The following is a 24,180-nucleotide window of genomic DNA, read 5'->3' as shown; positions in this document are numbered from 1 at the left end:
AAATGGACAAATACTCTGTATTCAGCTCGAAAAATCATTTGAAGAAATGTTATCTTTTTAAAAAGAAGTGGATTAGATTACCATATATACTCAAGTGTAAACTGAAAAATGTATGACAAAAAATCAACTACACCTGGGTCACTTCTGTATGAGTCAGTGAGTTACCTCTCTGCTGTGTCACCGCTTCTGGTAATTTGGAATGCCTGGACAGAAAAAGGATGGTGTTAGCTCTTTGGCCTTTTATTATAACATTGACATAGTTGCTCCTTCATTCTTTCAGGAACTTATGACCAGGTTTGAAAAAAGTTGGGTGGGAAGCATTTCTTTCTCTCCCAGCCATATGAATGCTCATGGAATTTGCTGGGGGAAGACAAGAGAAAAAGAAGACAAAAGACTGAGTGTGAAAGAGGTTCAGGGTTTGGGGAGTCGTCGGGTACTTAAAGAAAACTCAGCCAGGAAAAAAAGAGCAAGAAGGCCATGCAGAAAGACTGAGCTGCTACTCTCCATCCCTTTATTCTGGCAGAGCTTCAGTCAAGCATGGTTCCGGGAGGCAGGAACTTGACTGCAACTTGACCATAAGAAGGATAAGGGTGATGGGTGGGGCCTCAGCCTTTTAGTGAGAAAGCAAGAAGAGTGGGAGCTGCTTTGAGGGTCTGTCAGCACATAATATGCTCTGAGAGCATTCAGCTTTGATTAACCTGTCTACAGTTGCCTTTCACAGTCTTTAATTAGTCTTCTATCTCATTCTCATGCCTTTACATATTCTCTGTATTACCATGATTTTTCTAACTTGACAATTTTTCCATGTGGCTGCTTCAAAATACAGCAATTGTATTTTGTTCTTACTGTAAAGAAGTTCTTCCTAACGTTTAGGTGGAATCTCTTTTCCTGCAGTTTAAACCCATTGTTCCAGTTCTAATCTCTAGTGCAGCATAAAACAAGTTTGCACCCTCCTCAGTGTGATATCCTTTCAAATATAGAGACATGGTCATATGTCCCCTATTAAGGTTCTCTTCTCTAAGTAAAATATTCCCAGCCCTGTAAGCAACTCCTTGTAAAGTGTGTCTTCTAGACCTTTTACCAATTTGGTTGCCCTTTTCTGGCCATGTTCCAGCTTGTCAATATCCTTGTTGAATAATGAAGCCCAGAACTGGACACAATATTCCAGATGAGGTCTGGCCAAAGCAGAACACTGGTACTATTATTACTTCTCTCAGTCTAGACACTATACTACTACTGATGCATCTCATTGGGTTTTTTAGCTCCTGCATCACACTGTTAACATATTCAGCTTGTGGTCTACTTATTCTCCTATATTCCTTTCACATGTACTCTTGTCAAGCCAGATATCACCCATCTGATATTTGTGCATTCCATTTCTTGCCTAGATGTAGTACCTCATATTTCTCCCTGTAGAAATTAATTTTGGCCCAGCTCCGTAATCTGTTACAGTCATTTTGGATTCTAATGCTGTCTCCCAATTTGGTTTCATCTGCATATTGGATAAGCATGCTCTCTATTCCATTGTCCAAATAATTGATAAAGATGATGAATAGCACTGAGCCCAGGGCAGAAACCTGTAGCACCCCACTGGTCACTTCTCTCCAGGATGGGAGCCATTGGTGAGCACTCTCTGGGTTTGGTCATTTAACCAGTTCCTAATCCATCTAATATTAGCATTGTCTAGCCCTCATTTTACTATCTTCTTTGTGATAATATAATGAGATAACTTGTTGAAGACCCTAATGAAATCTCAACAGGCTATATCCACAGTGCCCCCTTCTCCTACCAAGCTTCTAACTGTATCAAAAGAAAAACATAGAAAGAGTAAGTCTGACATGACTTGTTGAGAAACCCATATTGACTTTTAGTGAACATTGAATTCTTTTCTAAGTGCTTACAGATTTTCTGTTTATTTATCTGCGCTAGAGTTTTAGCTGGTACTGATGTCAGCCTGACTGAGCAGAAATTGCTTAAGGCTCTTTCCTCCACTTTTTGAAGATGGGGACAACATTTGCCCTCTTTCTGTCTGCTAGCATTTCTCTTGTTCTTCAGGAATTTGCAAAGATGATTAGAAGTGGTTCTGAAATTACTACTGCCAGTTCTTTTAATACCCTGGGATATCATTCATCTGTCCCTGGAGACAGGAATTCATTTAGTGTAGCCAGATACTCCTGTACTGCTTCTGTCTATTCTGTACTGCGTTTCCATACTGCAGCATTGGCTGTATTATTCCCACTATGAGCACTATTACCTTTTAAGAGAGGACCAAGGCAAAGAAGGTCTTTGCTCTGTCCTCTATCGTTTGTTCCTCCTTTTTGCCTTGGGCATTTTTTTAAAAATCACTTTTATTGTTTTTAATATCTCTAGCAAGCCTGAACCCATTCTGAATTTCTCTTCCAAGGACAATTTTTCTGCTTCTTGACAAGGGGTTGGACTCGATGGCCCATGAGGTCTCTTCCAACTCTGATTCTATGAGAACAACTCAGACTTATTGCAGATGTAGCTATCCACATCTTCTGACAAGAATACAAATGTACTACAATTCTTACAGGTGACTGCATCTCCCTCACCATCCATTTCTAACACTCTTAAATAGACAATGGAAGATAACCCCAAGCCTCCTCTGCAAAACATCCCTGTTGGCCTCACCTTTTTAGCCAAGCTCAAAGGACTGGGTTTGTAGCTATATAGAGAACTAGTGACTACCAGGTAGTCCCCAACCAAGACTTCAACTAACTTCCTTTCAGCAAATGGTCAGCCCACCCAAGTTGGTCTCATACACTTGTATTGTGAACGGACTCTAATTGTTAATATCCAGTTAACCAGATGCTTAGGCAGTAGACCTAAGCTGTGCATACCAGAACAACAGAATCCTAATGAGCAAGCATGCAAGCCAGCCTTCACTCAGCTCACACAAATGAACAGAGTTCCCCTCAACATACTCTCCCAAATGATTTCTTGGACTGGAAAAGTTTAACCCAACAGACACATGTTCAGCCTATGCTGGTCTTCCACCACACCCACACAAAATACCTCTGTTGATCATGCCTGTTTGTTTCATTCCTGTATGTTGCAGGTTCAAATCATGTGGTTTCAAATTTTGTGCATATAATAATCAGATACCAAATGAAAGCAAACTTCTCTCCATCTGTTTATCCCTTTGATGTTCTTATCTGATAAGTTAGTTTTTCTACAAGAGCAATAAATCAAATTCTTATTAGCCATGAAGAAAAAGAGATCTCACTTGTGATTTTCCGGGACCTTGCAGTTTCTAAGCACAGGACCAACCATCAAGATAATTGAAACCAAATCTTTATGCTGAAGGGATGAATTGGGTCCTTTGAATACAAGCCATGTACTCATTGGTTGAGTATATCTGATATAGAATTCACAACATTCCAAAATGTTATGACTTTACTGCATTGCAACGACATAGTGTAAAATCCTTCCAATATTACAGAGGGACTGAATGGATCATTTTAGAGAGTTTTACCAGAATAAAATATCAGTTAGGCAACAGTTCATAAAAACGTGATAGATCCAAATGGTAGCAAATTCCGCGTTACCCTTCTTTCACCATAAGAGTAAGAGAGCAAAGATCTTGCAACGTGTGCATTGGAAGTCACAATGCCTCATACATTTTCAGCAAAAATATTGTCTAAATGGCATAAGTAGTAGTCACTGAATAAAAAATAGTACAGTGTTTTAATCCTCTCTTATTTTCCCCCAACATAGGTTGTGCACTTTATCTCTGTTGACATTTCGAAAGACTGTGCACATGTGGCAAAAGTCTTAAAACAAGTAAGGAATTCATTGTCTTTTACATAACTTGTTTAATATGATACACTGTTGTCACAGAAATGTTGCGGTGAAAGTAAGGTCATATAAATAGTGGGCACCAATTGTTTATGGCACTCATTAAATAGCTTTTATTTTCAGGCTCAAGAGAAGCTGGGTCCAGTTGACATGCTTGTAAACTGTGCTGGAACATCAGTTAATGGAAAATTTGAAGACATTGATGGCAGTAAGTTTGAGGTAAATGATCCTCAGTTTATTCTGAAATACTGAAATATGGATATAGCAACGTAAAACAAATTTAAATCTAAGAAATGAGAAATAATTGAAGCTGGTTCTCATTGTCAAAACTGTATCAAATATGCAATTGTAGTAATAATTCCTGCAATTGTGCATTTCTACTTCTTACTATATTGTAAGTTCAAAAAACAGCAGTGCAGTACATACAGTTTAATGTTTTCTACTTGTTCAATAAATTCAATAATTCTGAACTTTCAGACCCTGCTGTGAAAGACAAAAGACTTGATAGACAGCAATATCTATCAAGCTCTACTGCTTCATAACTTCAGTTCATTCAGTAATACGTGAGCGAGAATACTTAAAATTCTTACTGAAACTAAAAACTATAGTATTCAGTGCATGTTATATTATGTTTAATGTCATGATGATATTAATTAAATTTTATCATCTAGGCAGCATAAAAGATTTAAGGAAGCAGTGCATTATGCATTGTGTTCTAAAATTCCAACACTGTTTATATATCTCTCGATAAAATAACCTATTATCTGAGAACATTACTTCCTCTTAAAAATTAGTGTAATTGAATTGGGAACACTTTGACAATGTGCAACAGGCCACAAATGGAAAAGGACTGCTTTGTAGTGAAATTGTATACAGATTTGGGACTAGATGAAAACATTGCTTAGAATGCCTGAGGTGAAGGTAGGTGTTGTAGATGATTTTTGTAGAGCTACCTGGCTCTGTTGCCCTGAGGATTCTGGAGAGTGTAATTTTTGTTTGGTTTTAAACTTTTTCCAAATTATGCACTGAAAATGCTTCTAGAATTGATTCTATGGTGATAGTGTCCTTCCAGAGTGAATGTGTGCAAGTTGGGAGGAGGCGTTAGAATGTGAAACATTGCAGCTATGTTTTTCTTGCAGCCAACTATATCTAATCACTTCAATGTTGATAACTGAGAAAATAATGCCGTGGAATGGGAGAGATGTTTCATTTACTGTTTGTAACTCTGCGAGTGACAATAAGAACCTGTCTTGTAGATATTGAAATCATTGGCTCATTTAGTACAGTATTTTCTATACTGATCAATAGTGGCTCTGTAGCATTTTGCCTTGGGACTTCCTTGAAGATACTGAAGAGTGAACTGCTTCCTTCCCAATGGCAGCTTATTACCAGAAGCAGTTCCATAAACCAATGCATGTCTGCAGGATGTTGTTATTGAGTACTGCCCAACAATTTGTAATATATAAGCATTTGTAACATCAGGCCATGTACCAATGTTATTTTAAAAGAGCATTGCACCAAACTGTCTTCAGCACTGTGGTTTAATATCACTGAAGCTTTAAATGTGAATTTCTGGTTGAGCACCACACCTATCTAAATGTATGTGTGGATTACCAAAACATGAATGCTTATGAAATTCATTGACACTGATTTTTTGTATTTATCAACAGCAATTGATGGCTGTGAACTACCTGGGCAGTGTTTATCCAACTCATGCAGTAATCACCACCATGAAGGAAAGAAGGATGGGACGGATTGTATTTGTGTCATCCCAAGCCGGACAAGTTGGTGTGTTTGGCTATTCAGCATACTCTGCAACAAAGTTTGCTCTTCGAGGTTTAGCTGAAGCATTGCAAATGGAGGTATTGCCCTTTTTCACCTGAATGTATTTATTTTTAGAAAATAATGCTCTGTGACATTTTTCAAATGTAAAACTGCTCTGAACATTTGAAAATGTTTGATTCTTATAAGCCAGAACATACATTAGTGAATAATTTCTTGTGTAGATTGGAAATAATGGCTTGCCATGGTTTCCCAGGTACAAACTTCAAGCGTTTGAGATTTGCTCTTTTTATAGAACTCTCAAGGTTCATCAGCTGGTGATAGGAGCAAAATAATGATTATTCGTGATACAAAATACTGGCTCAGTATTGCCTTGCACTTCATGAACCATATACTGGCACTGCCAGTATTTATGAATACAAATATACATCTGATTTAATTAAGCATTGGTGATTTCAACAGATTCATTTAGAAGGAAAAACATTTTAATAGTTCTTAATAATGAAGAACATCGATCTTGAATGTTAAACTCCCTTGCTTAACTATTACAAATTGTCAGCAATCTACCAGTACAGCACCACTTCTTGCCCTCTCTAGTGTATATCCGTATTTTTAAAGTTGTGATTGGCTGGAGGTGTGTTTTTCTTATGACACAGATCAGAAGAAAACAAAGTACAGCCCTGAAGCTGCCTATGAAATTTTTGGCAATTGCTACTGGCCTCCAGAGGCAGAAAATAGTCTAGGCCTGATACAAATGCTGACCCCTGATCTAGATAACTTAGGTAGTATTGTACAGTAGCTGTAATATACCAACTTTATCAAACAACACTTCTTTTCTCATAAGACCCTTATTCAGCTCTACTCTATGCATTCAATATTATTTTTCAACCTGTCAATATTATGCTGCCATTTTTCAGAGACTATAAAGATGTGGCCACTCTGTAGATGTTGTCACAGTATTAGTGTAGCTAATATATATATATAGAAATTGAGTTCCTTTCATAATCTAAGAGATAGGTGAAGAAAATGTTGTTTATGTCTTTAAGCATTCTATATATTTCATGATAAAAGGAAGGAATGAGGCCTTGGCTAGTTGAAATTAGCTAGGCTTTGTGCATGCCTATTTCACATGTTATGATGAATAAAATGTTCTTCTCTTATGGCTGAAAAGTTATGTGGAATACTTCTTCAGTATTATCCCATTTGATGGGAACATTTGCTCATCTAAATGATCTATAGTATCACACATGATGTATTGAATATTCTTGTGTCATGTAAGATTGTAAGATTCTTGTAGATTGTATATCTCAACATTCATCTGAATAGTTAGAACACACCTGTTTGTGCATGCTGAAATCTTACATTTCCCTCCACAGTTGGTATTCTGATCATGGAAAAATATATTCCAATATTTATTAAATATTTTTTCTCAACAAAAACAGGTTAAGCCCTATAATATCTACATAACAGTTGCCTATCCTCCAGATACAGACACACCTGGCTATGCAGAAGAAAGTCAGACCAAGGTAACGTTTTCATCTTCAGTCAAATATTCTGTCAAAATACAGTGTTCCCTCACTACTTCACGGTTCACTTTTTGCAGATTCGCTGTTTCACGATTTTTCAATAAACTCTAAAATAATATTATAAATCATAAAAAATTACAATTTACAGCCTAAGGAAGGGAGGCAGGAGAAGCCGAAGGGAGAGAAAAGAAGCCCAAGCGGCAACGGGAGGAGAAGGAGGCAATTTATCAACACACGATTGGTTGATAAAGACTTAAAATAATGTATAACTACTAAAATAATGTATAAATATATAGTGTCCCTACTTCATGGATTTTCACTTATTGTGGGTGGTCCTGGAACCTAAACCCTGCAGTAAGTGAGGGAACACTGTATCCATTTTATTTGCTCAAAATGTTTTTTCTGTCTTTGACTTTGTATGAATGGGTCAAGATGAGACTGAAAATATTTTAACTTGCCAAAAAGCTACAGGTTTTTGGCTGATTCGGAATCTGAATTTTGGTTTCCTGTCTTTTAATCCAGTAGTCGGTATACACAATGCTTTTAAATGACATTTTAATTGAAGAAGATGTGAGTGGTTGAAACCGTGGATACCTTATTTTGAAGAATGATTTCCTTAGGTGGTAATTGATTTTAAATTAATAATATATTGCACAAAACCGTTGAGTCCTTGTGAAGCTAATCTGCAATTCATTCCTTTGAGAATTTTTTCTCTTGTTTCTTGTCAACCAGTTGTTTTGAGGTACTTGCCTTTGCCTTTAATTCACTGCTATAATACATTGTTTCTGAATGTAGATCTAGGCTAGCCATATCCTTCTACATATTCTTATGCTTTTTTGTTTTACTTCTAAGAAATTTGTTTAAAGTTTGGAAAGGTATATAATTCTTATAAAGCCGATTTCGTCCTGTTACAGTTTTGAAGCTTATGTTGATTATATACAAATGCACAAACTCAGACTGGAACAATATCAGTTTGTCCCCAGTTGTTGTAATAATTGCACACCATGTTTTTACTTGGTACAAATATTTTTAAGGATTAAAAACTAAGTTTCTCTTACTCCGTTTCTCCTGCCACTTGCAGTTGTAAGATTTCTGAAAATCTTGATGCCACAGGAGAAAAATAGGTTTTGTTCTGGCGGAGAAAACCAGAAGTTTTTAAAAATATTAAAAGAAAGGTAATATTGGCACCCTTTCTAAATTGAAAGTAATTTTGTTACTTTGAAATTGAAGTTCTGCTTCATCATTTGGCTTAATATGAATAACATATAAAAGTAACCTTTATTCTTGAATTGTAAAGCACTCTTTTTTTTATTCTAGTGGAATCAAGCAAAAACAATAAAGGTTTATTAATACTAGGAAAATAGCAACAATCATTTTGCTTCTTTAGTCTTATGTTGTGTTAAAATGATATAAAATCCTTATTCCCATGAAATGAAATGCAAAAAGGAAATAAAGACTAGGACATTTTTGGATTATTGGCATACACATCCAACTGTATGTGCCAGTGGAACCAATTGTGCCTTGCTGAACACAGTTGGAAAGGATAATTTTTGTTTATTGTGTGCTTGTTTTGTTTTTTCATTCTTATTAAACTGATAGTCCCAAACTGAATTTCTTATGAAGTATAATTAAGCTGTATTGGGTATCAAAGTGAGAGCACAAATAAGTGTGTCGGGAGGGGGGTGGATGGGAAAGAACAGTTTAATCTATTACTGTTGGATGTGTCTGGAAATAATCTGTTCAGCATTGAGAATTCACTGTAATAACCACTAGTGATACTTATGTCCATGTATGCAACAGGCAGCATATGGAAATTTTCAGCATTAGGGATGAGAATTGGGCAGCTTTCCAGATGGTAATTGATTTCAGCTTCTGTCATTTTTTACCATTGCTTAGGCTGGTTAGTGTTGCTGGGAATCCTAGACCTTTATGGGTATCAAATAGAAGATTATTTGATACTCACGCCATCTCTATATTTGTGTGTTCGAGTTGCAGTAAGCTCATGATGTAGACATTAAAATTCAAGCCAACTGTACTTTATTGATGTCACATTATTTTCTATCCCAGCTTCCTGACTCTCCAAAGAGATAAGTTATTGACTGTGATTTAAAAGCACCGTGATGAGCATAAACATCTCAAAAGTCCTACAAATTTTAGAAACCAAATACTCAGAGATGTTCCTGTTAAGTATAAGGGGGAAGGACTGCCTCTTTGAAACTATATGTTTCTGAGAGCAGATAGCAAGTACTGTAGGCCTGATCCACAATGTTTTAGGAACTAAAGAGTTTTACTGATTTCTGTTCAATATTTGCTGCAGTATTCTTTAACAAATCTTGTTTGCTCACCAAAACTCAATTGTAATCTAATGGTGTAATACAATAATTGAGCACTGCTACGAAGTTCTTAAAATAACACTTAAAGCTGGTCCTGAAATACAGTGGAGTCTCACTTATCCAACATAAAAGGGCCTCGTGACTTGAAGGTTGGGTTGTTGACCTGAAAGCTGCCAGGTTCGAATCCCACCGGGGGAGAGTGCGGATGAGCTCCCTCTATCAGCTCCAGCTCCATGCGGGTACAAGCCTCCCTCAAGGATGGTAAAAACATCAAAACATCCAGGCATCCCCTGGGCAGTGCCCTTGCAGACGGCCAATTCTCTCTCTCCAGAAGCAATTCAAGTTGCTCCTGACACGGGAAAAAAAAACGGGCCAGCAGAACGTTGGATAAGTGAATATGTTGGATAATAAGTAGGGATTAAATAAAAGCCTATTAAACATCAAATTATGATTTTACAAATTTAACATGTTATACAACAAATTTGACAGAAAAAGTAGTTCAATACGCAGTAATGCTATGTAATAATTATTGTATTTACGAATTTAGCACCAAAATATCACAATGCATTGAAAACATTGACTACAAAAACATTGACTACTAAAAGTCAGACTGCATTATATAATCCAGAACGCTGGATAAGCGAATGTTGTATAAGTGAGACTCTACTGTACATATATTTTTCCACAGGAAAGGTTCAAATGGTAGACATATGTTTCCTGACAGATTTCATTTGTTTAGCAAACCTGCAGTTGAATTTTGCAGCTGTACTTGTTAATCTGCTCATCTGTAACATTGTACTTGCATTTTCTTATATTCAAGCTTTTGGAGACAAAGCTTATTTCAGAAGCATCATCTATTTGCCATCCTGATCATGTCGCCAGAATTATTGTTAAAGATGCCATTGTAAGTACAATAATGTATAAAATTGTGTTTTTTTCTTGTAGGAAATAGAGCATGGATAGTGTGGGATCAAGTGAAACACTTCTAATTGAATAATTTTTTTTACTAGAGTTCCTTACTCATAAAGTGCCATGCTACACCTGGTGCTTTAAATAGTCAGGGTCTTAAATAGATCACTGATTCAATTCATGTATTCATTGCTTCAATTCCAAGCACTTTGAGTCTTCTTCGGGAGATGAGTCTTCTTCGGGAGAGAAGAAGCAGGATATATATGCAAGAAAACTGAACATTTTTACAGATTGAGACCACTGAAAAAATGTCTTGAACCAGAGATTCAAGGAGATTGTGTTCTATTATGTTTACTGTCCCCAATAAGAACGGCTCATATAGTCAGGTTTCGGATCTGCAAAAGTATTTATGCTCGTAGAAAGTGATCAATTTGGGCAGGTTAAGTCAAGAATAACTTAAACTCAAATTACTGTTCTAGATTCTGTTTATTTTTAACTTTCAATGAGTTACACTTACAATCAAGTTATGCTTTTGAAACAAATTAGTCTGAAGAATGCTTAATTGTGACGAGTAAGTAGACTTGCTTATGACATTAGTTAGTGATTCTGGGACTTTTATCACATCCAAGTGAAACAAATAGATACTTTTCCCCTATAAGAAAAGTCAGGATATAGTTGACTGACTTATGTAACAGATGTGTTTCTAGTATTGATGGCATCTCATCCTATGTATGTGGTGCATGTGTGTGTGATGTTAGATATGGTGCCCTGTTTAGGATTCTCATGCTAGCACCTATTAAATCCTTTGATTTAAATAGTTGGGAAACTACTGATATTTTCCTATTTTACTCCACCCAGCAAGGAAAATTCTTCAGTTCTGTTGGTGCAGATGGTCACATGCTGGCAATATTGACTAGTGGAATGTCACCAGTCTCTTCTATTGCTGAAGCTCTAGAGGGGGTAAGAAAGAAAAGTCAAACTGTCTTTTGAGGTTAAATTAGTGCTGTGGGGCATTCAGGTATATTGGATCTATATAATTAAAACTCCTGCCTTGATTGAGATTTAAAATGCTAGCGGCTGCTAAATTAGTCATAATGATATATTCCAAATATGGAGAACAAAACATGCTGTATGCTATTATTATTATCATAATAAACCGAGTCTTGAAATTGTGGGCTTAACCTAAATTTTGCCCTGATTAACCCTAAAGCTTTGAAAAGCTATCAGTGCATTTGTTTTGTGTTACTTGATCGCCTCTCATTGATTTTGCTTAAAATATTATATTGAGCCAGATAACAACTCTTCAGTACTGGTCAGACTACACTGACTATCTGTTACTAATTGAGCTATTGTCAAGGTTTTGTTACTTTACATAATTCTTGTGTCTGGATATTATGCTTTCTATATGTTGTATGCTGTATTATAACTTTGAATATATTGTTATTGTATGGTGGCGCAGTGTGTTAAAGCACTGAGCTGCTGAACTTGTGGACCAAAAGGTCACAGGTTCGAATTCGTGGAGCGAAATGAGCGCCCACTGTCAGCCCCAGCGTCTGCCAACCTAGCAGTTCAAAAACATGCAAATGTGAGTAGATCAATAGGTACCGCTCCAGTGGAAAGGTAACTATACTCCAGGCAGTCATGCTGGCCACATGACCAGTTGTCTACGGACAACGCCGGTTCTTCAGCTTATAAATGGAGATGAGCACCAACCCCCAGAGTCGGACACGACTGGACTTAACGTCAGGGGAAACCTTTACCTTTACCTTACACTGGTTGTGCATGTGCATACTTTCTAAAGTGTCTATAAATTGTAGTAAATAAATCAAGGGCTTTAGATTAGGTTATTTTCATTAAATAATAAACTCTACATCTTCTTTATGCATGAAATATGCATTAAAGAGAACCAGTTAGCCCAGTCCTTTTTCATGCTTATTTGAATAATCACATATGTCCCTTTAAATCTGGCACTTAATAGGTGAGATAATGTATTTGTAAGTGACCACTAACTCTACTATGTTGAATAAACTTATTTCCTGTATTCCAATTTGCAGGTTATTTTTATGGGATTTTTTCGCTTCATTAGCTTATATTTTATTGCAAGTTTTGATAGCATAGTTCGCCGTTGCATGGTACAAAAAGAAAAATCTGAAAAGACGGACTGAATGACTTTCTGAATGGATTTTTTTTTATAAAGTTGGACAGTTTGCTGCAAAATGGAACTATATCTGTGGCCTGAATATACTCTACATGGAAGAAGTGGTGATCTTCAGTGATGAAAGGAGGCAAATGAAAAATCTACTAAAAAGACATTGTGAAAGGGCTAATGAAGAAGACTGCATTTTTGTTTTGTTTTTTCTGTGATTTGAAGTAAACACAGACTTGCCTTTTTTAAAAAGCAGGACTTCAGAGTAGCCTATCCAATGGCAGTTTTGGAACAGTACTAACGGTAACATTTTTGATGCAGTGATCCACTTTCTAACCTTGGGCTGGTTCAAACATACATTCTTTCACTTAGTACAATTCTCTCACATTTCTACATGACCTGGGCTGTGTGACTGATCCCAGGGGCTCTGTACAATGTGTTTATATGATTGGCCAGTATGTGTGGAGTGGTTCAAACAGTTGAGGCAAATCTAGTCACAACAGCAAAATTAGCCAAAAATAAAGTGCTTTCTTTTCAGAATGATGCACAAATTGAGCCAAAGTCTGTTTTGTGAGGTGGCAAATTAGAATATAAGTTTGTGGTTTGATGCTAGAGTACTTTTTAAATGAGTAGACTCCTCCTTGAAATATTATGTGATAGTATTTATGAGAGAACTGTATCAACCTAGAGAATGAACACTTTGAATTTGTTCAAGGGATTAGTTTTGAGTTCTTACCAGGATTTGGACACTTTTGAATTATGTTCCCATTCCTGAACTGTAGGGTTATGAAGTATTTTCCCTATTGTATTAAGCACTATATTATATATACATATAGATGAAATTTCAGTGGTAGCAATCTTGTTATATGGTCCCAATTTCTTTGTATGAAGGCAATGAAGTATACTTATAAATAAATATTTAGATTCCCCTTCCAGTGGCAGCAACTTGCAAGGTCATTAGTATTGTTTCAAGGTTTTATTCCAAGATATCTATTTCATTAACTGTGTGGAATTTGGTTTTACAAAGCACTCTTTGGTGGCATTTAGGGTATTGTATTCCTGAGTTCCTGTTGGTTACAGATACCATAGAACCGCAGTGTTCAGTTTGGTCGTTTGGAAATATTTTCTCCTATACCATATCATTATCCAAGTGCCTAAGATGTCTCTCTGATACAAGTTTCAGCAAGCCAGTTTGTTGGTTCCAGAACCAGTGGTCTTTGGCTGCCAGAAATAAAGGGGTATGTGGAGATTTGGGTGAGAAGGAGATTCTTGAAAGCCCAGAAAAGTCAGCTGCTTCTAATTCAATTCCAGTATGAGTGTTCCAGATGTTAGTAGATTTAACAGTTCTTAAAACATGATGCAGTCACATCAACTGCTTAAGTACTGAATGGCAATGTTTACTTTTTTATTCTTTCACACAGGCTTAAATGTTGGCTCTCCAAGTGTTGGACATGATAGCTTCCTCTAAATGTAAGCATTTAGGTCATTTGATATTTTGAGGCACTGAAAAACATTGTTAATTAGAAGAGATAGAGATTGATGTAATAATGGTTTATGGTGAGTAGTGCCTGGTGTTGTGTCAAAACCGCCAAAACCTTGACTTGCAAGTCCCACTCTAGTTCCAGTTACCAGCTGTGATTCAGTGTGGTTTGATACTTAGTGGAATTTTACAGCTTTGTGTATATTTGCTGGAATGTTTAAAATGGAACATTTGAACTAGAACTTGCTTTTCTTGTTTGCCATATTGAATTCCTACCATTGAAGTTAGTGAATGTACTAGGCTATTCAAGTGCTGCAGAAAACCATTCAAGCCGCTTAACCATGTGTTCATTTCAAGCTTCAAATTCTAGGTACAGTGGAGTAGTTCACAAATGCCAAATAGCCAAATCATTTAAAGAAAGGTTGATCACTTATACATTCATTTAAGCTCTCCCACTGAAATCAGTGTGCTTTAATGTGCTCAGATTATGCTCTCAGTCTCTTCACAGTTGGAAAAAAGTGTCTTGTCATATTTCCAGGCTTGCTCTTTAACTCTAAATATTAAACTTTCTCGTGTTACTTAGCATTAGGGCTCATGTTCAGCTCAACTGGATTTAATAGTAACTGAAGAAAAAGAAGGAAATGGGTAACTAGCCTGCAATTGTATACTGTGAAAAATGTTATGCACTTTTAATGTTAATAGTGAATATGGCTAAGACCCATAGCTCGCTTAAGCTTGTTGCTTACAAAATGTTGCACCAGAATTATGAACTTTAATATTTTGTAATTTCATTAAATAAATGGAAAAGTTATGTTTCATTAATATTGTGGTTTCTTCAGAAGTGTCTCCAAAGAATTGTTACTTTGCTATGCTGCACACATTTGTTCATATTCACGTTTATTTTTGGACTTTGTATAAATGAATTATTTGTTTTTAAAAAGCTATTATTTCTAGGAAAAAAAAACCCTGTAGGTCGAAAGCAAGGGTTTTGAATTCCATTAATTTATGTTTGGAAAAAATAGGAATGGTTTCTGAAGTAATCTTTACAATGCAGAAGTACATTTTCTGGATACACAAAAGCTGTAATGCTCAATATGGGTTTTTGAGGTTAAACAGACTTTATTCCCACTTGAAAAGCAGCAAGCGATTGTAGAGGCGTTTTGCTGTTCTCATAGGTTTTGAAAGTTATACTATCTCTCTTGTAGTTCTTTCAAAATATCCCATGAATGGTGTCATCGCTTGTCCTGTATTTGCATCACAGGATTAACCCTAACTCATTCATTTATCTGCTGAAGACTTCTAACCTTTGATGCTGTTTTTCATATATGTTGTCTCAGTGAGGTGACTACTGAATGTGTGGGAGAATGAAAAAAAATCCTTTCTACATGTCATAGAAGGACAACATGTAGCTTTGGGACTGCATGCACACCAACACTTTTTGCACTTCAATGCCCTTTTTGTCCTCCATGATTGCCAATTCAGCTTTTTTAATAGGGTCCAGGAACCCCTGCATTGTTTAACTTTAAAGTCCCAAGTTTACAAAACAAGAAGTAGATTTCTTTTCACATCTGTTTTAAAGAAGAGTCCAAGGGTTACATAATTGGGCCCTAAACCTTCCCACCCATTGCTGTTTTCCCAATACAGGTTTCTCCACCACCATTTTGAGTGGAAAAATGTGATGACACAATAGTCTTCTCCAGGCTTTGAGCTGCCCACACATGCAAAAAGTGTGGTGGGTTGGTGTAAGCCCTCCCTTTCATCTCCCTGGAGCACTTACTTTTTAGTGTAAAGGTTTGAAAGCCGGTTGTAAGGGTGACTGACCAAACAAATTTGCTGACCTCACACTTTATTTATTTCGTGTCAAAAGCATTGTACAACTAATACATTTCAAATAATGGAAATTAAAAGAAGAAGAAATCACAAGCAACTAAATGGTTTTGGACCAAAAGCGGGCAACAGCAACCGCATTGTCTGTAGCTTTAAACAACTCCTCCTCCGTGCATGAGGCAGGGCATTGTGGGCAAGCATACATGTGCTGAGTTGTTTGTTCAGCTCCACAGTCACACAAGGTGGAGGATTCCTCCAGGTAGTGCCACCTTGCCAAGTTGTCTTTAGATCTGCCCACTCCACTTCTGAGTCTGTTCAGGGACTTCCAAGTTGCCCATTCTTGGTTTGCCCCTGGAGGAAGACCCTCTTGGGGGGCCATCCAGTTAGAATTGCCAGGTTTAGCTGCCCAGAGAGACACCCTTGCTGTTGCTGGAGGAACATCAAGAGGAGTGGTGGTTCTCATGAAGCCCTTCCTTGATTTGAGTCTGGTGGGAGGAGGGTGATAGCCATGCAGTGGGTGGCTTTCACAATGTTCGACCTTTTTTCTCTCACCGTTAGCAGCAACTTCCCGTCGCACGTCAGGAGGGGCAATACCTCACACTAATGAACTCAGATGTATTCAGCCAAATGGGCATTCTGTTCACTTCAGAGCTTGGTACTGAATAGATGGTGATCTGTCTAGGACAGTGCTTGCAGCCACATGTAGCCCACACATGTCAGCAGGCTCATCAGATGCGTAGGACTGACTAGTGATACATCTAATTGGGTCCATAGATCAAATCTGACTGACTATCCTTCCTTTGAGGGTAGGATAGTTAAATGTGAGGTAGGATAGTTACCTCACTATTAGAGGGATTTAAACTACTACTGAGTTTCTGTTCTTCTGAGATAATCCTACGTGGGCATACACACAGGCCTTGCTTAGTGAGTTTTTGGGGTTTTTGCCTGATTTCAGTCTAATTGGGCGAGGCATCCTTTAGGAGCCCTAGGACTGTGGGAGACGCTACTACTACTTTGTCTGGGTGATCCTGTTTTCCTGCCCTGTTGGCTGCTGCAGGGACTACTGAATTCACTATTAGAAGGAATATGATATGCAAGATAAAGTGGAAAGATATCAAATGTGAGGACATCCAGCAGAGATGAAAATGATTTCCTATGACTCATAACTTGTGTTGATATTTTTCATAGGCTTCTCTAACAGAATTCTTAGCTTCCTAAAAGGAAATAAGTCACTTTTAAGTTTCAGGAACAGTAACACCACCTACTAACTGAAACAATCTTAGTGTAAAATCATTTGAAACCTAAAACAGATTAAAAGGCTGGGGAAAATGGAGAATTTAACCTGGTATTGAAATAAACTATCAATTTTTTTTTTGGGAAAGGCATTCACCAGCACTGAAAAAATCTCTTCACCATACTCTCAAATAACTTTTTTCATCCTGTTTTCCCATAGTGGCCCCACCAAAAAGCTCAAAAGTTGTCCATGCCTGCATGTAGTCAGTAGATTTCTCCCTGGCAGATCGCCTCTGAAGCTAGAGGTTTTCTGTCCATCTCTCTGTGACCATCATGACTTATAATAATTGATGCAAACCCTCCATGAATTGGCCTAATTTTCATTAAGTCTTACTGTAGTAGACTTTGCTGCATCTAGTGGCAGTGAGCATAAGGTGAAGCACATGGTGAAGTGCTACTTTCGTGTGCTCTTTGCTGGCCATCTCTGCCAAATTAAATCTAAGTTTCAGAATTTTGAAAGGAAGGAAATTATATTTTTGATAGCCATGCTTCCAATGTTGTGAGAAAGCCTCATAACTAAAAGGAATCTTTTATTGCTCTCATGCCCGCCCCTTCCCAGCTATGGCACTTCAGTTGTCTGCGCCGAGTGAAGTGCTGAAATTATTTTATTTTTTTACCCGTAATAGTCACATATATTCTATCAAAAAAGGGATAAAAGTGTAACTAGTACAGTAGAGTCTCACTTATCCAAGACTCGCTTATCCAAGGTTCTGGATTATGCAAGGCATTTTTGTAGTCAATGTTTTCAATATATCATATTTTGGTGCTAAATTTGTAAATACAGTAATTACTACATAGCATTACTGCACATTGAACTACATTTTCTGTCAAATTTGTCATATAACATGATGTTTTAGTGCTTAATTTGTAAAATCATAATCTAATTTGATTTTAATAGGCTTTTCCTTAATCTCTCCTTATTATCCAACATATTTGCTTATCCAACGTTCTGCCAGCCCGTTTATGTTGGACAAGTGAGACTCTACTGTACTCTGAAATTATCTTTCCTGAATAATAATTTCCAGTTAAGCCCCACAAGTGTACATATAAGGTTATAATTCCTCCTTTCTTAACTGTCTAGATGTAAGGTTGGTATGGTCAACTTACCAACTTGCAAAGAATCTTAACCTGCTAGGACTATGGGTCCACTAAATGGAGGCAGTGGCCACTGCAAATGTGTGGCTGTGGGAGGAATCTCCTAGCAAGAAGTCTGCAGAGCAGCTTCAACCATTTGCCTTCATCTGGCACTATCATATTGAATACAGTGCATAGGCAGATGCCATAAAATCATAGATCCGTGTTTGGAATGGCAATGCTGTCCTCTGTCCTTGGCTGACCTGTTAAGCTAGTCACTCATTTGTGTGAAGCACAGAGATCGCAAAGTTGAAGAAAAGTTGCTTACGTGTAACTGCCAGTTGAGGGGCCATCTGTGCTCACATCCTCACCTTCCCCTCCCTCTTTCTACATGTCCCTTGCTCACTAAGCATGCCAGAACTGTTGGTGGAATTTATGCTGGTACCCGAAGGGACAGGGTTCCTTCCAAAAGCTGCTCATCTCTGGATCATTTCATGGATGGATCTGTGCAGGCACAAGATTCGTTTGTGGAAATGCATAGGTGATCACAAAGAATTACAGTTACAGGAATTCAACCTGTCCTCAATATCATGTTCCTTTTCTTCAGGCATGGCTACTAATGTTGCCAATTTTCAAATCTGTGAGATGTCTCCACCAAACAAAATGTTGTCAAAAGTTCTCAGAATTAGTTCTCTTAATTTCTTCTACGAAAACTTCATAAAATTCTTCTGCTTTACCATATATCTTGATCATCTTGTTTATTTTTGTGTGTGTTAGTGCTACTTTTCACTCTTTTTCTCTTCTTAGAGTTAGAAAAGATCCTGTTCTCTGAGAACTAACAATTCCGTATGTATCAGCTGAAATATCTGGCCCTTCTCCTTTGCTCATGCTACACCTGCTCACCCGATGCTGACTTTGGAATCAACCCTTCCTATTGGTTCATCTGTAAAGCTTGGATGCCTCTTTCAGAAACCAATGTCTTAAGAATTCCTTGTAAGAATGTGTTTCGAAATATTGGATCCTTGTCTTCTCTCTTCCCTTGAAAATTTTGTATTAGTTCTTCAATCTCTCATAATTCACCTTAAGAAAACATTCCCAGTTCTAATGCCTCCCCATTTGTTGCCCTTGCCAGCCTTTCATTTTCCACATTTAACATATTGGGTTTTGATCAAGTAGTAACAAGGCTGCCCTATAAATTTGGAGATCTGACCTAAAGCCCTTTTAAATGTTGCACATATTTTCTTCCATAAAGTCCTCATGTTTAAATTTCCCCTTTCTCTCCTTTTGTCTGTAGATGCCAGTGTAGTTATTCACCAGCTCATCATTATGTGCTGTCATCTTCTCTCCCATCTGCTGTACTATGCAGATGATCAGTTCTTGCTGTTCCTTTTTTAGCTTTTCTATCCTAAAAGCTTTAGTTATGCCATTGCGTTCATTTGATTTTGTGGATTGTGAATGGAGCTACCTGATTATGCTGTCATTCATTTTGACAGTCAGCCACCTCCATCCCCTTCAGTTCCTTCTTGACTGAAATAATGATGCACCATTATGATTTCTAGGGGGATTTTAGGAAAGTGTACACAGAAATGGAGTTGAAAATCCTTTTTTAAAATGTGGCAGATGAGTGAAGGAGGGCATAGGGAAAAAAAGGAGAAATGGAAAGGAGGAGATAATGAAGTTACAGAAAATGAAGTTAGAATTGAACATAGAAAAGAAAACCATTGCAGTGACAACGAAATGTCCTATGACTCAGAAGTTGACCATCAGAAGCAATTTTTTCCTGGTCCCTATGAAAAGAAAGAAACATCACTTAAATGTTAATGTTTCCAGTTTTTAAATAAGTAATATATTTATTGAAACATCAATATCATAGTACATTTATTTATTAAGCAGTAAAAATTCAAAACGTTATATTAAAATGTCAAAAGAGAAGCCAAAGAAACAATTTGTTTCTTCATTGGAAAGTTTTTTAATCCAAGAAATATGTATTTTTTTTTCAAACTCTGTTTTCCTCCAGCAGTATCCATGCATAATAGTTTTACATTGTCCATCTTTCTCCAGTTAACCTTACATTTTTTTTAATCTGAGAAAATTTCTGGGTGCTCTAGTACAATTCTGGTCAATGTCCACTGGAGGCTGACTAGAATTGCACTGGAGGACCTAGATATTCCTAGAGAGATGTTTTTCTGGAGACCCTAGAGACACACTATGGAGCCTAGAAATTTCTAAACAGAACATTTTAATCAAACCCATTAACAATCCAATATTCAAAAGTCAAAGGGGAAAATTTAGAGGTCTGACATTTAAAGGAAACAATGTTACCTTTCTTTTACTTTAATTTCTCAGATAACACCTTTTTCCCAATCCCTTTTGTCGCAATCATCAAAATCTAAAGCAACCTTCTTCCATTTCTTTGCTGTATCTCTATCTAGCTGTGAGTAATCAATAAGAAACAAAATCCTTATACAACATCCCCAGCTTCAGAGCCAAGTAAATGTTACTAAAGCTGAAGCTGGGTCAAGGTGAACCAATGTGTAACATCCCTAATTTCAATTTGCATATTATTGAATAGTATGTCCTTGTAAAACCATATCTTCAACACATAGTCAAGCTACCTTTGATGGTATGCCAATTTCACTGGAATAAGATAGTCAATGTTTTGATTGATAGTATTTGTTCTGATGTGCAGAGAGAGGGGCTTCTCTATTTCAGTGGTTCTCAACCTGGGGTCCCCAGATGTTTTTGGTATTCAGCTCCCAGAAATCCTAGCAGCTGGTAAACTGGCAGAGATTTCTGGGAGTTGTAGGCCAAAATCATCTGGGGACTCCAGGTTTAGAACCACTGTCTAATTCCAGATGTTCCAGTATGTCCCAGTTACTAACCACTAATAATTATTTATACAATGGTGATGTTATTTATTCTTATCTGCTTTTCAGGTTCACTCAACTTCTGGCAATCCTCTCATAGAGTTTTCTTCTTCTTCATTCACACAGTCGTTTCCGACTCTTTGTAACCTCCTGGACTAGTCCACGCCAGAGTTCCCTGTCGGCCTGTCAAGCCAGTCACCTCAAGGATACCATCCATCCATCTCGCCCTTGGTCGGTCTCTCTTCCTTTTTCCTTCCATTTTCCCCAGCATCATGATCTTTTCCAAGCTTTCCTGTCTTTTCATGATGTGGCCAAAGTACTTCATCTTTGCCTCTAATATCCTTCCCTCCAGTGAGCAATCGGGCATTATTTCTTGGAGGATGGACTGGTTGGATCTTCTTGAGGATTTTCCTCCAGCACCAAAGTTCAAAAGCGTCTCTCTTCCTTCGCTCAGCCTTCCTTATGGTCCAGCTCTCACATCCATAGGTTACTATGGGGAATACTATTGCTTTAACTATGCAGACCTTCGTTGACAGTGTGACGTCTCTGCTTTTCAGTATTTTATCGAGGTTGGCAATTGCTCTCCTCCCAAGAAGTAGACATCTTCTGATTTCCTGGCTGCAGTCTTCATCTGCAGTGATCTTCGCGCCTAGAAATATAAAGTCTGTCATGGCCTCCACGTTTTCTCCCTCTATTTGCCAGTTATCAGTCAATCTGGTTGCCATAATCTTGGTTTTCTTGATGTTTAACTGCAGCCCAGCTTTTGGACTTTCTTCTTTCACCTTGGTGATAAGGTTCCTCAGCTCCTCCTCACTTTTAGCCATCAGAGTGGTATCATCTGCATACCTAAGGTTGTTAATGTTTCTTCTAGCAATTTTAACTCCAGCCTTGGATTTGTCAAGACCCGCACGTCACATGATGTGTTCTGCATACAAGTTGAATAGGTAGGGTGAAAGTATATAGCCCTGCCGTACTCCTTTCCCAATCTTGAACCAGTCTGTTGTTCCGTGGTCTGTGGCTACTTGGTCTTTATACAGATTTCTCAGGAGACAAACAAGGTGACTTGGTATCCTCATACCACCAAGAACATGCCACAGTTTATTATGATCCACACAGTTGAAGGCTTTAGAACAGTCAATAAAGCAGAAGTAGATGTTTTTCTGAAACTCCCTGGCTTCCTCCATTATCCAGCGGATATTGGCAATTTGGTCTCTCATTCCTCTGCCTTTTCTAAACCCAGCTTGGACATCTGGCAACTCTCGCTCCATGAGCATTACCTTACTGGCATGGGAAATAAGTGCCACTGTACGAAAGTTTGAGCATTCTTTAGCATTTCCCTTTTTGGGTATGCAGATATAAATTGATTTTTTCAATCTGATGGCCATTCTTGTGTTTTCCATATTTGCTGGCATATGGCATGCTTCGCCTTGACAATATCATCTTCCAAGATTTTAAACAACTCAGCTGGGAGTTTTCTTAGCAAGATTTATTCTGAGGAAATTTGCCATTGCTTTTCTCGAAGACTAAGAGGAGGCAATTTGTCTGAAGTCACCCAGTCAGTTTCATGGTTGAACAGAGCTTGAATCCTGGTATCTTTCAGAAAGTTCCTTTACTCAAAGATTACCTTAATCTCATTCTAATCAAGAAGCATTTGCATGAGTAGACCACTCCATGATGGGGTTTAGAGTCACTGACACTGAAATTTTGCTATGTGTAAGGAGCCAATTAAGATTTGCTCAGGGTGCTGATGGTTTCTTATGGTTTCCTGGTGACTTAGGATTTTTCCTGTCACCTTGACAAGGGACTCTGTTAACATCCTTGTTGACCTCTCGAATAAGGAAAATAAAGAATTCTGGAATGGAGTGTAGGCATGCACATTCTTGTATGTCTTATGCAGAGATATCAAGTTTGTGCCCCGCCAGATGTTTCAGACTCCCAACTCCCAAAAGCCCTAGACAGCTTGTCCAATTACCAAGAATTATGGAAGCTAAAGTTCAAAACACCTGGAGGCCATATGTCTGACACCTCCATCTTACGGTATGAAGCAAACCCAGTCACCTGATTTTCTACAGAAGTAGCAACAATGAAGTTATTGAGATGGTGACTAGAATAACATTGGCAGAAAACCCAGTGGATTCTTGATTGAAAATAGGCTAAAAGCCTATGGTACATCTTATCTATGGTAGTGTAAGCAGCAAACAAATATAAAACCTTCTCTGCAACCATTACTGGATCTTGCTAAAGGGGTTGGCAAAGTGAAGTCCACGAGTCCCTTGAGGCACCAAAAAACAGCCCCTAAAACATCCCGAACCACAAACCTCTCCAATTTACAATTTTCTTGGCCAATTTTTCCCCACATTACAATGCAAAGTGCAGCAGCCTTACCCTTCAAACAGCCCACAGCTCACTTGAGCAAAGGCAGAAAAATCAGCCAAATATCAGTCAATTTTGAAACCAGAAATAATGACACACCATATTTGGCCACGTCTGATGCACCAGTGTGGTTCACCAGGGGTGTATGTGCAGAAATGCAAAACATTACCACTTTATCAATAGTTTGTTCCTTCTTTTATGCAATCTCACTCACATAAAGAGATCCAGGACACTCAACAGCCTACGGTAAAATATTTGCTTAGCACTTTTACAACCACATTTCTTGGATTCATTCTGACTTGAGCTCTCTTGTTGGTACAAATCCAATGGATATAATGGATATTTTGAAATTTTAACAGCCAAAGGGTGTGGAGAAGATCCTTGAAGAAATGGGAAACTGTTTGAGTCTGAACCATCATCTTTGATCTTCCTGGCTCCATGCAAAGGTGAGGAAGACAAGGTGAATGGATTGTGATCTATGTCTCCTTATATCAGAGCAGAGTTCCCATAAACCTAAAAGCTTTGGCCGGAGGACGAGGAAGAAGAGGAGGAGGAGTGCAGCGGAGGAGGAAGTTTTCAGCTCTCTTCTAGTTCAGTGGTTCTCAACCTGGCGTCCCCAGATGTTTTTGGCCTTCAACTCCCAGAAATCCTAACAACTGGTAAACTGGCTGGGATTTCTGGGAGTTGTAGGTCAAAAACATCTGGGGACCCCAGGTTGAGAACCACTGTCCTAGTTGCTGTCCATTGCTGC

At 37.9% G+C, this 24,180-nt stretch overlaps 2 protein-coding genes across 2 annotated transcripts in view; one reads left to right on the top strand and one right to left on the bottom strand.

Moving 5' to 3' along the window:
• The window catches only part of kdsr (3-ketodihydrosphingosine reductase), a 29,288-nt gene extending 14,475 nt beyond the window's left edge, over window positions 1-14,813 (top strand). The window contains exons 4-10 of the mRNA XM_003224390.4: window positions 3,739-3,804; window positions 3,943-4,038; window positions 5,490-5,681; window positions 7,044-7,127; window positions 10,281-10,364; window positions 11,228-11,329; window positions 12,424-14,813. Of these exons, the coding sequence (XP_003224438.2) occupies window positions 3,739-3,804; window positions 3,943-4,038; window positions 5,490-5,681; window positions 7,044-7,127; window positions 10,281-10,364; window positions 11,228-11,329; window positions 12,424-12,534 (735 nt within the window). The 3' untranslated portion in view covers window positions 12,535-14,813. The remainder of the gene's footprint in view (window positions 1-3,738; window positions 3,805-3,942; window positions 4,039-5,489; window positions 5,682-7,043; window positions 7,128-10,280; window positions 10,365-11,227; window positions 11,330-12,423) is intronic.
• The window catches only part of LOC100559144 (serpin B12), a 502,967-nt gene that overhangs the window by 126,124 nt on the left and 352,663 nt on the right, over window positions 1-24,180 (bottom strand). The window lies entirely within an intron of this gene.

The sequence above is a fragment of the Anolis carolinensis genome, chromosome 4 (assembly GCF_035594765.1).
Source record: "Anolis carolinensis isolate JA03-04 chromosome 4, rAnoCar3.1.pri, whole genome shotgun sequence".
Taxonomy (NCBI): Eukaryota; Metazoa; Chordata; class Lepidosauria; order Squamata; family Dactyloidae; genus Anolis; species Anolis carolinensis.
Note: the sequence above shows the minus strand (reverse complement) of the source record. Positions and strands in the feature narration are given on the sequence as shown.